We start from the raw sequence: 15,907 nt of genomic DNA on the forward strand, positions 1-15,907 counted from the left end.
CCAGAAATTTCATTTTAAAAGGCGCTTTAAGTTTAAATTTTAATTTTAAGAAACACTTATTTATAAAAAACTGAAAATTAATGAAGTTTTATATATGAATAAAGTAAATTTTGTCTGCTAATGTAGGCAATTGCCCACACGGCACAGAAGCCTACAACTTAGATCTGCCACTGAAGGCTATCCCCGAATATGAGCATTATTTTGGCTCAGACATGGCATACAATTTTGTTTCAAAATCTGTTCATGGTTATCTAATCAAACTCATGCGTTCCGGGGACTTGAAGATAAAATAAATGTGCGTTTCATTCCACCGACCATATAAAGTTGAAGCCCTCTCCTTCTTATTAAGATGTAAAATATACTCATAATTGTATCTTTTCCTCAAATTCCGAATACGAATAACAAAAATCATATTTGAATCTGAATCTGATATCGAATTTTGCAACATGGATCCAATCTAGATCCCATTTTTAGATTCAATTTTGAATCAAATCCAACTGATTTTCAAAATGGATATAGAATATTTATTTAAAACTAATCTGATTTAAATCTGAGTTCGAATTTGATCGGATGAAATCTAAATCTGATGTGAGATCTTAATTGGATATTAACCTTTTTTCACATACATTTTTTTCAGAATGGTTGCAAAAGTCGAATATCTAGTTCAAATCAAATATACTGACATCCTTACTTTGTATTATCCTCAGAGTCTAAACTTCTATCAGTGCTTGGTATGGCCCCAGTCTAAGGTTATATCAGTGCTTGGTGTGGCCCCAGTCTAAGTAAACTAATACAATGTTCCTACCCAATTGGCAAAAAGACAACAGAATCCACAATAATTGAGCACCTGAAATTTAAGTGGTGCAAGCCTGACCAATTACACTATACCTCTTGAGGCTCAAACTCACTGAATCAACTCATTATTTGTCCAAATTTTCTTTTGCTAGAGTTTAGATTAGTATATGATAGGTTGCATAATCAAAACTCCCAACCCATCCGAGTTCAACTGGTTCATTTACTTTTTTCAATTTTTTTTCAGCTATGATTTAGTCAGTCTGTGCAATTTCTTTTCGTTGTTGAATCTCTACATGGCTACCATCCCTTGGATCCTCATTTAAACACAAATAATAATACCAATTTGTAACATTTAAGGGTTGTTTGGCAACAGCAGGTTATTACTCTTTCATAAATCTGCCTCAAATGTTAAAACAAATCAAAGGTTACAGTGTTCCATGAATTGCTTCGATCTTTAGAAAAGATTCACATAACAATAACAATCTATTCTCTACCAAACATCCCTTATGGTCTTGCCGCTACTCATATGGCTTTCAGGACCGAGTTCTCCTTGTAATTGAATTCAAGTATAAATGGATCGGCTTTCTATTTTTGGTTACGAAAGCGAGCTAGGCCAGAATAAAGGTGGATGTTGAGAAAAATACGAGATATTGACAGCCGCAGTCAGGTGGAGATCCATCAGGTGCTGTTTTTTGGCATAACACAACATGAAATGTGTCCATCAAATCCCATATTGCCAATAACAAAAGAATGTCAGCCAAACGTATTTTTAAACTAGGCTTTGTAGTGAGGAATTTTTTTCCTATACACCAGTTGGAATAACAACTTGACAGAGACTACCTGCTCAAAGTCGAAGACTAAATATCCCTGGAACTAAAATGGAAAGTAACTCTCGTTGCATGCAAAGTGAAGGTCAATAAAAATTACTAGTTCCGGTTTCCGAATGAACACAATGAGTCAGGTGGGCGGCATCCAAAGAGTCATCACTCATGAACAGACGTGCATTTGTGGGGACAAAAAGAAAACGAGTGGTATGGTGTTAGAACAGAACAATTTCTCAAAAGATTCCTGGAAAAAGAAAAAGATACACGAAACCAACAACTGCGCTGAGCCTGTGGGCAACTGCCCACTCCAAAGCTGATTAGCCAAAGAAAAATGTTAACAAAAAAAGAAACCAGATACCATACAAGGTTCAACTAGAACCTAAAGTTTGTCATCAAAAACATTTTGAGCAGGCATCCAAAACATTTCCCATTAATTGGGTAGTTGAAGGTCCCATATTTCCATATTCTGCACAAAATTAAAAACATTAGCACGACGAATTGGTGAACCGCTAGCTCGGTCATGGACACCACAATACTCATTCTGCACAACAGGAAAAATGGGTTTCCAATTCAGGCACACAGAGGTAGTTGTGTGGTTACTGCTGCTTCGGACAAAAATACAAGATTTACATGATTTACAATGATAGTAGCTTTCCTCCCATTGAAGTAGTTGTATAGATCAGCTAAAAAAGTTTGACTTGAGAATGCAAATGCAGGAGCAGCACGACCAAATTACCTTGGAGGCCAAGGACTTCGAACATCCAGTTGATGTTGAAAGTTTTTAAACCACATACACTGTCCTCGTGATACTCAAAGCACAACAAAGGATAGACAAGCAAGTTCTGTACTGCCACTTGATCATCAAAATTCAACAGTCTCCACGTGAGATCACAATAACAGACCTGTCATGTTCTCCTTAGTAACAGCAGGAAGTGATGCTATTCACTAGAAGCAGTAAAAAAAGACTAAAATGATGCCCATGCAGCATACTTCAGCCGCTAAGTTCCATCCAGTCTGTGCCCCATTATAGAAGAGCTCTCTCTCTCTCTCTCGCTCTCTATCTCCCTCTCATAAATCGTTAACTTTATTCTGAATATTGTAAACAAAAATAAGCGTACATGATCTAAAGATAGATCTGAATCTTAGAAAGTTCAAAAAGATTGTTAAAGAAAACAATTAAATTAACAGTAAAATTTACATAAAGATCGTACAATGTGCACAAAGATATCAGGTGAAGCCTTAACACCTGGAAAAAGCTTTAACACAGAAAATCATTACTTTTCTCCCTTGCTTGGGAAGAATCAGCCTAATAGGCGTACAACTTGTTTTGGACGGCATTCCTAATGTGAATAACCGTATTCAAAATTAGGGAGGAGAACTATGTTGTGTAAAAAAGCATTTAAGAGAAAACATTATAAACATAAAAATCTCAGAACGTGATTTCTATGTACAGTAATTTTGTATGAGAGCCTCAACAACCAGTTTGAAAGAAACTCAATCCACTCTGAACCGAGAACCTGAAAAGATAAACCAAAAATGTTCAGGCCCTTTGCTTATCCATAATAACAGAACCGCCGCGTAACTTTGATACCAAATTAGCATCATGCATGATATGATAATATTTGAAACATTGACTACATTGTGTGTAGAAAACACATGCTTCCAGATGTAGCTAGGGATGACCAAGAGTGCTCACCAAGAAGTGAACAAGAGGCAATATTTGACCACCACATGCAAAGCAGCAAGCAGCCCCTTTTGTTCTTGGACACAAGTCACCCCAAACCTTTGAGCAACCAAACCGCCACCAGAAATGAAACATGCCAAAGCCAGTCAAAATCAAAAACCATTCTAATCCTCTTCAACATCACCAAATCGTTCTTTCTGTGAGTGGCATAAGCTAATATCATCATGGAGCTCGGGGAATGCAGCCTGGATAAGCAACTCAAGAAGGTTGTACGCCAATTGCTTCATACAAACAGCAGACTGCGCAGAAGCAAAAAACAAATCTTCATAAAGACTCCTCACATCGTGTGATTTCTAATAATTCTTTTCATATCTTTGAACTTGAATTCAGAATATAACTGCTATGGAAGTACTTCCAAGTACAATGGAACCTCTTTGACACAATTAATAGCATCAAATAAACCATGTAGCAATGGCTAGACAATTTTCAAACGGTAAGTTGAAAGAAAAACTTTGTTATATGTCAAAAAAGCTAGTGAACTACCTGAATGAAAAAATAAACATCTTTTGCACATCGTTCATACTCCTTGTGACCAACAAGACTAACAAGGGCAGCTGGCGCATTGTCTGCAAAATAACCAAGAAAGAACAAAGAGAAAACATCAGGCTCAACTAGTGTAACATCTTTTAGGCAGATGGGAATACTTTCAGCTTATCCTGTGCCTCTTCCCCTATATACTATTCTGAGTGCAGGTCAGCAGGCATGTGTGCTTATGACAATGTTCCCAGGATGAGGGCCATGATTAATGGGGAATAGTGACTGATCAAATTAGAGGATAATGCATGCTTGACCTTGTACAGTAGAAGGTATATCTGGACAGGACATTCTGTGAAGCCCTGTCATGCAGACTGTAGCTGCACCTTCTTTATCAAAGTCAACATCTTTGAAACCGAAACTTTGTTCAGAGTATTTCATAACATGCATTTGTTTAAACCCTATAACTAAATAATACCAAAGTAACATAAGACATTAACAAGCAACGAAGTGGTTGGCTGGAAATAGAACCAAGGCTAGAATTAGAAACTTAATGATGTGAGACATAAATATAACCAGTAACATATGTTTTATATGAGAGAGGGAGAGGTTATCTAACCAATCATTAATTCACGCACAAACTTAGCTCTACGGGCAGCTTCAATTAATTGCTCTTCAGTCAATGTGGGATTTACTCTTTTCATTTTCACCAGTTTCTCACTTGCAGATAAAGCATTTTGTCCACTGGCATTCAAACTTTGAGATGAGTTTCCAGGTGGAGAAGGACGTTGGCGTTTGGGGTGTTTCGTAATGAAGATACCATCCGGCCACAGGATCTATCATCAATTACAAAAGATAAGGCCAGTAACCTTGACAAAATAAGCATCTCATAACGTCAGAAGATCATGAAAAAATTCAGCTCCTAAAATACAGCCTTGATTACTCTAAAAAGAAAAAATCAAATAAGCAAGACATGATTGGCAAACATTTTCTCTATTATAATTCTAATAATGCATGTTAATATGGCTTCATGTTTGTGCATGACTTGGAAAATTTTCTATTCTAAGAGATTTATTGCACACTTCTATTTACCCTGTTAAATTATTTAATAAGTTCCTAAATCCACCCAAAAAGTTCTCCACATTGCATTATCAACTTGGTTCAATAGCTTGAAAGAAGGCTGACCACAGATGCAGTAGGCGAGTGGCCAAGTGCATATTCATCTGCTCTGATGGTAACTGAATGAAAAAGGACCTCTTAACTTATGGTGCACAGGCACAAAATTCAGCATTGGTAATTTCCACTGCAAGGAAAAGTCTGAGAATATTTAACATTTAAAAGATTTATTTGCCATTAATAATAATACAATAGGAGGAAAAAAAATAATATTGAAGCTCATCTGAGGCTCCACAAGTGGTCAGGGAGTGCTGGATAAGGCAATCTACCCCATCTTGCTAAGGATAACTCCCCTGAGACCAAGATGATGGCTTACTGGGATGTAACTAGAGAATTGACTTAGATTTACTATGTAGTATGCAGGAAAGACCTCAATAAGTGACCCCTATTCCTGTGTCGATTCGCTGTCATAGAAAAACATATACAGATTCTGAAAGTAGATCATATTCAGTATTAGATGATTTCTAGGGATTATATCAGTTTTTGAAAAAATCCCAATAAGATTATATGATATTTTCCAAAAATAAATGTAAAAGAAACAGGACCTGCCAACCTTTATGATGGTTTTGGCCACAACCTGTTATCTTAGTCTTTCATAACCCTGTCAGTAAGCAGCGCACCCAGTTCTATGTGAAACTCATAGAGTTCCCAGACAGCCTTTAATTAAAAAAAAAAAAAAAAAAAAAAAAAAAAAAAAAAAAAACTTCCCTTTCTAGGACCACCTTGACATGAGTTGGGTTGAGGAGCTACACCGAGCACCCCAACAGACATAGGATAACATTCCCCTCAATGAAGGTAGAGTGGAATGTGAGGTCTTACACTAAAAGGTGAAACACTTGGTGGGGTTTCCACCTTCTGGAAATCTGGATGGCAAAGAGAATAATTGACATACGAAAAAATCAGACAGAAGATGATGCCCTCATAATCAATATTTAAGCGCTAGAAGACGACACATCCTTTTATCCACCATCATAAGGCAAAAGATCCATTAGTATATGTTGAACTTTTCCACGAAGAAGAGTTCACTAGATAGTTGCAGAACAAACATGTTTAGACATTGATACCCTAGTGAGAATGCCCCCAATATTTTGATGAAAAAGAAACGCTCTGTATCATTCACTCTGCCCAGGGATTGCATGACTTGGATTCTATAAGCTGACAGATATAAACTGTTCATTTAGTATGGAAGGAAAAATGGAGGAAAAAGCCTCACTGCACATATTAACACACAAGTTGTTCCTATAATATACTAAATTATTTTGTATCCACATTTCAAAATATGTTTGTCTTATTAGCTCATGAATACCAGACAAGAGTAAGTGCCTTTCCCATTAAAATTTCAGCCAACTCAACAGAAAGAAATTTAAATGAAGGCAATGCTTGTTAAAAAACACAATAGTAATGAATAACTAAACCTTGATGAAAATTTATGGACCAAAAAACAAGCACTGTAACCATTAGACAGCCAAAGTTGAAGAATAAGATCTATTGGAAAGAAAATCCATCAAGAGTGAAAATACTTGCAGGCTTCATCCCTCATCCATGAGTTCCTTTACCAATTTCCACCATGACATGGTGGCATGCTGGATTGCTGTTGTATTGGCACTTATATGAAAACTAAATAACCATAGAAAAGTATGATGTGTTAAGTTCATCAGCTCCTCTAAGATTTTTATCGGTCTTAAATTTGTTCTCCTGTTTTGCAAATTTCCTTCATTTTAACATTTTCCTTTTCCATTTCTACAATTTTGTGAAGATCTTCACCCAAAAAAAAAATGTTTTCCCTGCAGCTGTAAATAATGTCCTAAGAATGATAAATTTAACTGTTGCAATAACAACCAGCTTTCAGACTAAGAAATATACAGCAAAAGTAATCTGAAGGATTTATACCTGTTCAATGCGCTTGATTCCTGATGCAATCACAGAACCCTTCCTCAAAAGTTGGATTTTCTCAATCAACCAGTCATCAAAAGCATCACCCATTCCTAATTGCAGCACCTGTTTGGCTACCCAAAATGCCTGACGCCTGTTTTAAAATGTCAACCAATCACAAGAAATGGTTCAGTCTGATTTTCTTAGCAATCATCCTCAGTTTATGCAAAATAAAACACACTATGCACATGCAGCACATCCATGTGCACACACAATCACAGCCACACCCATCCATTCTAGTCAGAAAAACTAAAAAGGGTCCTCCTGAGGCAATGTTTTTTAACATGATCCATGATCCAATTCATGCCCACTAAGTATCAGGACAAGCCCTTAATACAGAAACATAAATTGACAAGAAGTGACGATGAATGGTGGCATGCAAAGACCTCCTGACGAGGACTTAGTAATAGCTACTGTCCAGAAATCATAAATCAATCTATATTAAATGAAAAAATACATGACTATCATAAAAAGAGACAAGTTCTCAATAATGTATATATGACCAAGTCACCAAATGAATGTGCATACTTCGTGCAGTATGTGAAGCAAAGATGTAGAACACCGCAGGCTCATAAGGATTCAACAGAAAGAATGGAAAAAAAAATGAAAGGTATTCAGAATCTCATGACCTTATCCAGCCGCCATCTTGCAGTTGGAATACAACATCTACCAAGTCCAATATGGGGACGCTTAAATTAGGAGGAACCCACTGCAGCAGGCATCAAAAAATCAATGTACAGTTCAAAATCACCATATCCACTAAAACAACATCAAGAAATCAATGTACAGATCACAATCACCACAACCATTAAAACAAGCTAAGAAGAACAAACAAGCACATTTTTATCTGTACCACTTGGAGCTCACTTCATGAATGATAACTATCAAGCAGACGATTAACATCCTAAAGAAACTAAAAACTTGAACATATAAATGGCAAAGTTCAAAGGTTATTTTATCAACGACACAAGCATGTACAAATGCAGCTCCATCGATTATGAGGTTTTAGAAGACTACCTCAGTAGGAATAATCAGGTCTGAAGCACTTTCGGGTGGAACCTCGTTGTTCTCACTGATATTTGTTGAAGCTTTATCAGATTTTCTAGAAGCAAGGTTCTGTATCCCACTATCGGAATCACTGTCCAAGTTATATTTGAATTCATTGGCAGCTTGTCTCCTATAGTTCCTTTCTGACCTTTGTCCGACATCCCTTGCTTTTGACTTTGAATCATCTGAGAAGCGACTGCACTCCATTTGTACAGTAAGATCCATTGTTTGAGTATCTGGACAGTCTCCTCTTACAGGAACTTGGTTTAGCTTATCATCCGCATTATCTTTATCCTTTCTTAAATTATCATATGGCTTTTCATCCAAGTCGACTTCAATAGTCCACAGAAAATGAGATCAAACATATAATCAGAAGCTGAGTGACACAAAATGAAGAAAACAAGAAAGAAGAGAAACTGTTACGTGACCCTAGAAACAAATCCAACTTACCAGAGAATGTTTCCATAATTGACAAAGAATTCGAGAACAAATAGGTCTGCAACAAAAAAGCAAGATCATTGAGCAAATTTTTCCTTTTATCATGAAACATGGTCAACTACACAATATGACGCATATCCCACCTGAGAGTCAACACTCAAAAAATCCCAAACTTCAATTGATCTTGATACGTTTGGAAGATGAAGTATGTTCTGCAGCCAACAAAATTGGTTTATAGTCCACAAATCAGGAATTTTAAGCAGTTGATAGTGAACAGGACAAAAAAGGATGAAACAGTTTGAATATTAAAAAGAAAAGGTAACTATCACTTTTATGCCTTAATATTTAATAACATCCCTAACATTTGTAAAGTCTCATGATTTATAACAGTTGAACCAAGTTTTCCTCATTTTTAATGTTTCTTACCTTCCTGAAACCAAAAAGTATGACAAAAGAGTGCCAAAGACACCCCAACATGAGACAAGTCATGTTTAGTATTAATAGTATTGTATGCTTTATGCTTCAACTCATAATATGATATAGGTTCCAGCAAAGCTACATACATCTAAAGTTAGGTCCGGATCATATCCGGTATGCTGAAAAACCCTATTACCAGATCCAGCCTACTAGCAACCCTAATATGTTCTGACATTAACTACACCTGCATAAAATGACATGCTTTTCCTTGTATCTAGTGAGAAGCATGTGAAGGTCCTGCCTTACATGTATTTTGGACTACATGCCTGAAACTTTAAATTGTTGTATGATATGGTATGATGAAGTATATCCAAGCATATAACCTACAAGCAACTTAAACTGCAGGTATTTCGTGTTTCCTTGTTTTGAGGCCACACAAATCACCTTGGAGCCAGATCCTTCAAACTCTTAAGAGTGCTGCAAATTGTGAGAAGTAAAAATGTAATTTAAGGGGACAAGCTGCAGATTGGGCCAATTTTTGGAGGAGAGAGAGTTTTTTTTTTTTTTTAACTTCCATCCAGAGAATCTATGTCCATTCTCTACGGTAGAAATAGTCAATTATGGCAATTGATTCTGCACTAAGTTATTTTTATAAAAATTGAAATATTAAATCCATGTACTAGTAAATGGAGAGGAAAAGACTAATGTATAAAGTTATGCATGAATGAACCTTTTTATGAAGAAGTTTATAACTATACTGATTATTTATAACGATTTCTTGTATATGTCCTGAACAAGAATAATAAAGTCTACAAGAAATAGAGACCTTGCTAGCACAATCAGTTATATCATTGGCTGAAGGCAGTTAAACATTGCATCAGACGACACAAACAAGTGTAATCCTTTTATTGAAGCTGCCAGCATTTCTGAACAGAGGATGAATATTAAAGAAGCAATCATATGATAGGCAATGGCTGATAAGAAGGTATAGCACTCATGTTCCACAAACACAAGATCTCCTCAGGAAAATATTAGTACATTGTTAGGTATCCAATGCTGAACGAGACATTATCCAGATTCAACTTTAAAAAAAGGAAGTGGTATCAACTATCAACATGGTAAAAGATGACAAACCTTAAGATATCTGTCTAGTAATTTACACCTTTCTTGAACAACAGGCATGTCTAAACCCGATAAAAGGAAATGCTTGGGTGGCAAACTCAGGTTGTATTCTGAGAATTCCTTCAGCCGGCGGTGTAGCTCCTCAAAATGACGAAACCTAATATCAAAAGCTAAAATTATCAGCATGGCCAGATGGATATGTACCCAATGTTACAGGAATAACATCCAAAATCTCAAATCTGAACAAGCATCTCACAGAACATGGTGCTTGGTAACTACAAAATAAACAAATCCAGACAACTTTTTGCACCTTCGTTTAATTGTCCAAGCATTGTTATCAGCATCTGTCACTGATATTGAATAGACAGCAAATGTTTTTGAACCACTTTTGACAATATTGGCCCCCAAAACCTGTGGCAACTAACTGTGCTTCACATTCATCGAAATCACAGAGATCACTATAAAAGATTTGCTTGAACATACAAATTGTCAAACGTTGTCGTCAGATATACCTCACATCTCAATTTGAAGAATGGATTGGCCAGTTCAGAATTTTCAGAACACTTTGTCGACACGTTATAAGATCTTACAGAAGTAGAAGCAGAACTAGCTGATGTAGAAGCAGCAGCTCCACTGGAGGTGTTATTCCAACTATCATCTTCCAAGTCATCACTCAATTCCCCAGTCCTCACCTCCTCTTTAGATGCATTAAGTATATCCAGTCCATCTCCTAACAAGAAAGAGGTTCGTTCTCCTTCTTGCCATGTCTCAAGTTTGTGGCTACTCAACCTAGATTTTCTCTTTGATGAAATGGTTTTAATTGGCTTATGAAAGTGAATATGACCTTTACCAACCCTTTTCATCAAGTGACCTTCAGAACTTTCCAGAGGATGGCGGATATGGGATCCACTATCCCTTCTTTTGCTTTTACTATCCCAAACTTTAGTTCCAGGAGAATCCAGACCTGTAACATTGTTGGTTTCATCATCTTCAGTTGAACCAGAGGTGTCACTTCTAAAGTCAATCTCCTCTAGACGAGAAATTGGTTCTTCCTGTATACTTTCATCATATGAATTGTGTTCCTCCTCTATATGTTGTTCACATAAGTTAGCTGGAGAAATACCAACTAAAGGCTCATGGGAAATGACAGAAGTACGCAATCCCAGAGAATTCTCTTGCTGAGAAACAGCAGGAACTGTCCCACTCCTTAAAGTTCCATTTTGTGTACCATATTCAGGTTTGAGCTTCTCAGGGTCTCTCCTACTATCAGGAATACCAACAGAATGCTTCTCTGCAACATGAACAGAGAACTGGTTCGCATTATCCTTTTTTTTGTAGTTTCTCCCCTTCGTCCACATATTATCAAAATGTTCTGGTGCAAGCGCTTGAGTCTTTCTCCTATGCATCATGTCCAACATCTGTCCCCACTCACCTCTAGAACCATGTGTCTGGATCTTTCTGCTACCCGCAATATGAGAATCAGACTGCATGGGGTTTCTATAACTGGATGAATAAGCATCACTTCCTACACCATTCAATTTTCGATTGACAATGTTTGTGTTTGTCCCACCTGCATCAAAGGAGGCCTTAATGAACTTAGAACAGGAAGGCAAGATCTCTGAAAAAGTCCCACTTCATCGATAGTCTGAAACTGTACCTGAACTGAAATCGGGATGGTTGGAATTGAATTGCACAAGCTCAACTCCAGAAGGGTCACGAGGTCTAGAAAAAAGATCAGCTGACACTCTCAGAGTTGTGTTTGGCCGAGCTTGGGAGCTTTCTTGGGCAGATGCAGTTGCTACTTTTTCAGACTTCTTGGCTCTAGAAAGAACAAAGCCTTCAATTCTTTCATTTATGAACCTGACAGACAGATGAATGTTTCAGCAGAGGTAGAGAATTAAGGCAAGTGACAGGCTAAAGAGGGAATGTCTGCAAAGAGTAATTGCCTTGGATTAGCCAAGTTCAGAACCGGTCGAATCACTGCACAAGCAAGGAGCTCTCTAGCCATATAGCGAAAGAAATTGCACTTCAGGTCTTCGGGCTTGCAAGTGAAAGAAATAAGGCCATCCATTAAGTGCTGCAGAACCTGGCAATCATAAGACATCAAATATCAAATGTGCAAAATGAATTCCAAAATGGAGCAAATTATCTGCATTTTATACAAATAATTTGAGAACCTTGTGTTCTGCTTCAGGGGAAAAAAGGGCAGGATGTAGTTTGTTTTCAGCTGCCAGGACAAGTTTCAACCGTCTGTCCCGCTCGTCCACTGTCAGTTTCTCCAATTCATGTTTGCCAATCTTAGCCTGACCGGTTCTATATACTTCTAGATTTTCACACAACAGATTGATAATGTCCCTGAATCAAATTTTTGTATCAAACGTTGCAGCTTTGCAGCAACCCAAACATGAACTATAATCATCATTGAGATAGAGAAGGGAAAAGGAGCAAAAACCTGGTCAGGAGATCAATAAGATTGATATCCCTGAGACGAAGTGAAACCTCTCCAATAACCCCGTTCATGATGTTAACAAGCTCCTCGGGGCCGTCACTGTCAGGTGTTATCCGAGAGTACCAAAGGTTAGTCACCCACTCGGACACAATGTGCCTAGTGAATTGGTCGATGGCAGCTTCGACAACCGGTGAATCTACCTTGATTTTCCAACATGAAGCTTCATGGGCAGAATTCTGATTGCTATCTTCCACGGCTTTCTTCTGAAAGGCCTTATTCGTCGAGGAAACCAATTTTGCGGTACCTCCGCTGAGTTTACCCCGGTTCTCGAAGTCATAAGAAATGTACCGAATGAGGATAATCACCACCGCAGCAGCAGGCATATTGATCCAAACGGAGGAGCTTGTCACTGTTATCCACAACCAAAAGCTCTCAAAATTCATACGCGCAAGAGAAGGTGAGAATGAAACTACCAAAACCTTCAGCAATTCATAAATTCAGAAGCAAAAAAATAAAATAAAATAAAAAGTTAATTCCATGGCCACCACCAGACACGTCCAATACAAGAAAAGCAAACTAATTTGGGAGCCGCCATTCCTTTGTTACTTTGGGAACCTCGGCAATCAAATTCAAAACCAATTCTGAAGTACCATCATTGCAAACTCGCAATCACTCGGACTCAAATATGGATCACAGACTGAGGTTCCATCAGTCAACAGATTGATAACGAACTCGAACTCTTTAGCTTCAAATCAGAAAGATAAAGGATAAAATATATGACACAGAAACGACGATCGAACGGGAAAGGAAAACTGCATAAAAAGGGCAGTTCGAGAGAAGAAACGCGGATCGAACAAGGGGGAATTTTAATAACTCACACGACATGAGATAGGACAAGCCAATCACACAGATGAACAAGAGGACGACCCTCTTCTTCGCCTCCTCCACGAGGTCGCCAACGGTAAGTTTCCTGGTAGCCATCACCCTCCCTAGTCGTCGACACAGAATCCCCCAAGCCGCAGAACAGCCACGATCAACGCAGCTAGAAAATGAATGAATACCGCCTACCCATCACATCTTTCTCGCATTACAGAAATCCAACGCCCGTCGCCTTCCGGAGCGAATTCAGAAACCTGGGAGACATAGTCGCGGGCATACTCAGAGAATGGGAGAAGTAGAGGAGGGAGACTGGTAGGTTTGGAAGGCACAAAATTCCACCCGCATACGCCTTCCCTCCCTCACGACTTGCCTTCTCGTCCTCCTTTTTCTCACTCTACCTCTCTTTTTTCCCTTTTTACGGTATGCCTTTTCCGCCTTCACCTTCCCTCACGTCAGCCAGTGATGATGGTGGTGGCGGTGGTGGTGGTGGTGGTGGCGGTGAGAAGGGCGGCGTTGGCCCGGTGGGGGCATCATGTGGGCAACCACCATCCGGCGACAGCTACCGGGGATGAGACGTCGATCGCAGCGGTTTTCGCAGAGTCCCCTCTTACGTTTCCTTTTTCTTACTTTTTTTCTTTTTGCCCCCCAAAGTATTCATCATTTTTCCAATAGAAGCTCCCTTTGGGCGGAACCGCTAAGCAAACGTGATAGGTTCAAAATAACTAAAATGCCCTTGCTAAATAAATGGAAGCCTATCCCTTTACAAGGGTAACAGTGGAATACATAATTTTAGTTTGCTTTTTACAGGTGATATTATTCTATACTGCAAAATATATGGTGATACTTGTGATATTAAAGTTGAAGAATGTATTTTAAGACGACTCAAGTCAGGAAACAACTTCATTTTCTTATATGAGTTTATTTAAAGATAAATACACAATTTGTTGATCTACAACTTTTTGGTTTCTTTAACGTGATCTGTTTGTTGTTGCCAATAAAAACTATCGAATAAGTGAATCATGTCCTTATCATTTTAGGTAACCCTTTGATAAAGTTAATGAATGTCGAATTCAGACCTTTATTTGATTTGATGGCTTTATAACAACGATTATGAGGTTGACAAATGTAAAGTTCCTATTCTAAAACTATAGATAAAATGAGGACAACTTAGGTGTCATGTCATTTACATGTAAAAAGATTAAACTTGTTATAACAAAATATACCCAAAAAATCTGATTTAAAATGTTTGGAAAAAGCAACATTAAGGTAGAAAAAAATAACCATGCACTGTCAAGTATATAATTCATGTCATTGCAATTATACTTTATACATGCATTAATCATATTGGTTCGTATGATCAATGTTAAATTATGTCGTTCAAGCATGGTTTCAATAAATTGCATCAACATTTGGCATGTTTAGAACTATTGATAAATAGATTTTGAGAAGGACGCAAAGTTGAAACCATGCACATCTGAAGTGTAGCAATTTAACTTGAAAGTAAGCTTCCAACTTCTAGCAAGTACATTGCATCGCAACATTTAATTGTAAAGGATCGTGAATCTATGATACAACCCTTGTTATAACTGGCAAATAAGCTATTGCCAAATTAGACTCGCAGTTGGATTTGCATTTGTATATTCAAAACTTAGAAATCAAATCCTTTTCTATCCGCTGCATTCATATGTTCCGACCTTAACACTGGAGCATCAGTGTGCCTTCTAGGTCGAAATAATTCAAATATCATTAAAGGTTGAAAAAGAGGAAGCCCCCTTTAAAATAAGTCTGGGCATCGGGACGGCTCAAAACTTAAAACCCGAGGCCAAGCCCCGCCCACCGATTAAATTTTAAAATATACAATTTTAATATAAAATAATATATAAGAAATTAATAAAATATATGTTAAAAATATTATCAAGCCCACCTAAGCTAGCTTAATAATTGGTCGGGCCGGCTTCATCTCCTTTTTTTGGGCCTGGGCCTGACTCAGACTAGGTATCGATTACCCTTCGGCACTCGGGTCCCGACCCGACCAGACTTACTTTACAAGGGCAAAAATAAAAGTGAAAATTTTTAATTGTTTGAAAACACCAAAATACCCCAAATCCCACCCGGGCACCCATATTATGATTGCTAACAATGGATATTTTGTCAAGTTCCATAAGAATCTGATTGTGAACTCGTATCTAGTTACTAACCAAAATGCACGATAATATAAAACCTTGTTGAGGGTTCTCAAAATTGTCAAAACTTAGATGTATTTTGAAAATTATTCAAAAATAATTGGTTTTTAAGATAAATTAAATGCTACTTGGTAAAAGCCTAAAAGGAAAGAAAGTCATGGCCTCATAGTCCTCTTTCAACTAGACATGGAAAAAATAACTGCTTGACCTTCTACTTATTGCCAAATATTTGTGTATATTTTGTTTTTTTCTTCTTTCACTAAAAATCTACATCAGGCTAGATTTCCATGATCTTAGAATTAAATGATGACATAATGACATGCAACTCTAAATTTTGGAAACAAGAGAAATTAGGTTTAGGGGTTCTTGGTCCTAGACGACGATACATGCTCATCAAGATCTTGACTTTCATTGGCCTTTCTTTATA

At 37.6% G+C, this 15,907-nt stretch overlaps 1 protein-coding gene across 4 annotated transcripts; it reads right to left on the bottom strand.

Annotated features, from left to right (window-relative positions):
- Positions 1–2,020: 2,020 nt before the first annotated feature.
- Positions 2,021–13,891, bottom strand: LOC116255938 (uncharacterized). Of its 4 annotated transcripts, XM_050078354.1 has the most exons (18): positions 13,297–13,891; positions 12,422–12,827; positions 12,147–12,324; positions 11,916–12,055; positions 11,627–11,829; positions 10,482–11,539; positions 10,280–10,380; positions 9,982–10,126; positions 8,574–8,642; positions 8,443–8,488; positions 7,963–8,324; positions 7,575–7,654; positions 6,904–7,039; positions 4,457–4,673; positions 3,847–3,929; positions 3,316–3,602; positions 2,356–2,521; positions 2,021–2,085 (listed from the first exon to the last, which is right to left on the bottom strand). In XM_050078354.1, exons 1-16 carry the CDS (start codon positions 13,397–13,399, stop codon positions 3,468–3,470), a joined length of 3,462 nt encoding a protein of 1,153 aa, XP_049934311.1. In that variant the 5' UTR covers positions 13,400–13,891; the 3' UTR covers positions 2,021–2,085; positions 2,356–2,521; positions 3,316–3,467. The 4 variants fall into 4 exon arrangements, with proteins under 4 accessions (XP_049934311.1, XP_031487890.1, XP_031487889.1 ...); XM_031632030.2 differs by having other exon boundaries at positions 2,021–2,521; XM_031632029.2 differs by lacking the exons at positions 2,021–2,085; positions 2,356–2,521 and adding an exon at positions 2,530–3,136.
- Between the last annotated feature and the right edge of the window lie 2,016 nt (positions 13,892–15,907).

Source organism: Nymphaea colorata, chromosome 6 (assembly GCF_008831285.2).
Source record: "Nymphaea colorata isolate Beijing-Zhang1983 chromosome 6, ASM883128v2, whole genome shotgun sequence".
Lineage (NCBI taxonomy): Eukaryota > Viridiplantae > Streptophyta > Magnoliopsida > Nymphaeales > Nymphaeaceae > Nymphaea > Nymphaea colorata.

What these genes read in the sequence shown, in the direction of transcription:
- LOC116255938 (XM_050078354.1), bottom strand. Translation starts at nt 13,399, where the DNA reads ATGGCTACCAGGAAACTTACCGTTGGCGACCTCGTGGAGGAGGCGAAG. An exon ending in CTGAACTTGGCTAATCCAAG is followed by an intron (nt 11,830 to 11,915) that starts GCAATTACTCTT and finishes TCTGTCTGTCAG; the next exon opens with GTTCATAAATGAAAGAATTG. An exon ending in TCTTCAAATTGAGATGTGAG is followed by an intron (nt 10,381 to 10,481) that starts GTATATCTGACG and finishes TAGTTGCCACAG; the next exon opens with GTTTTGGGGGCCAATATTGT.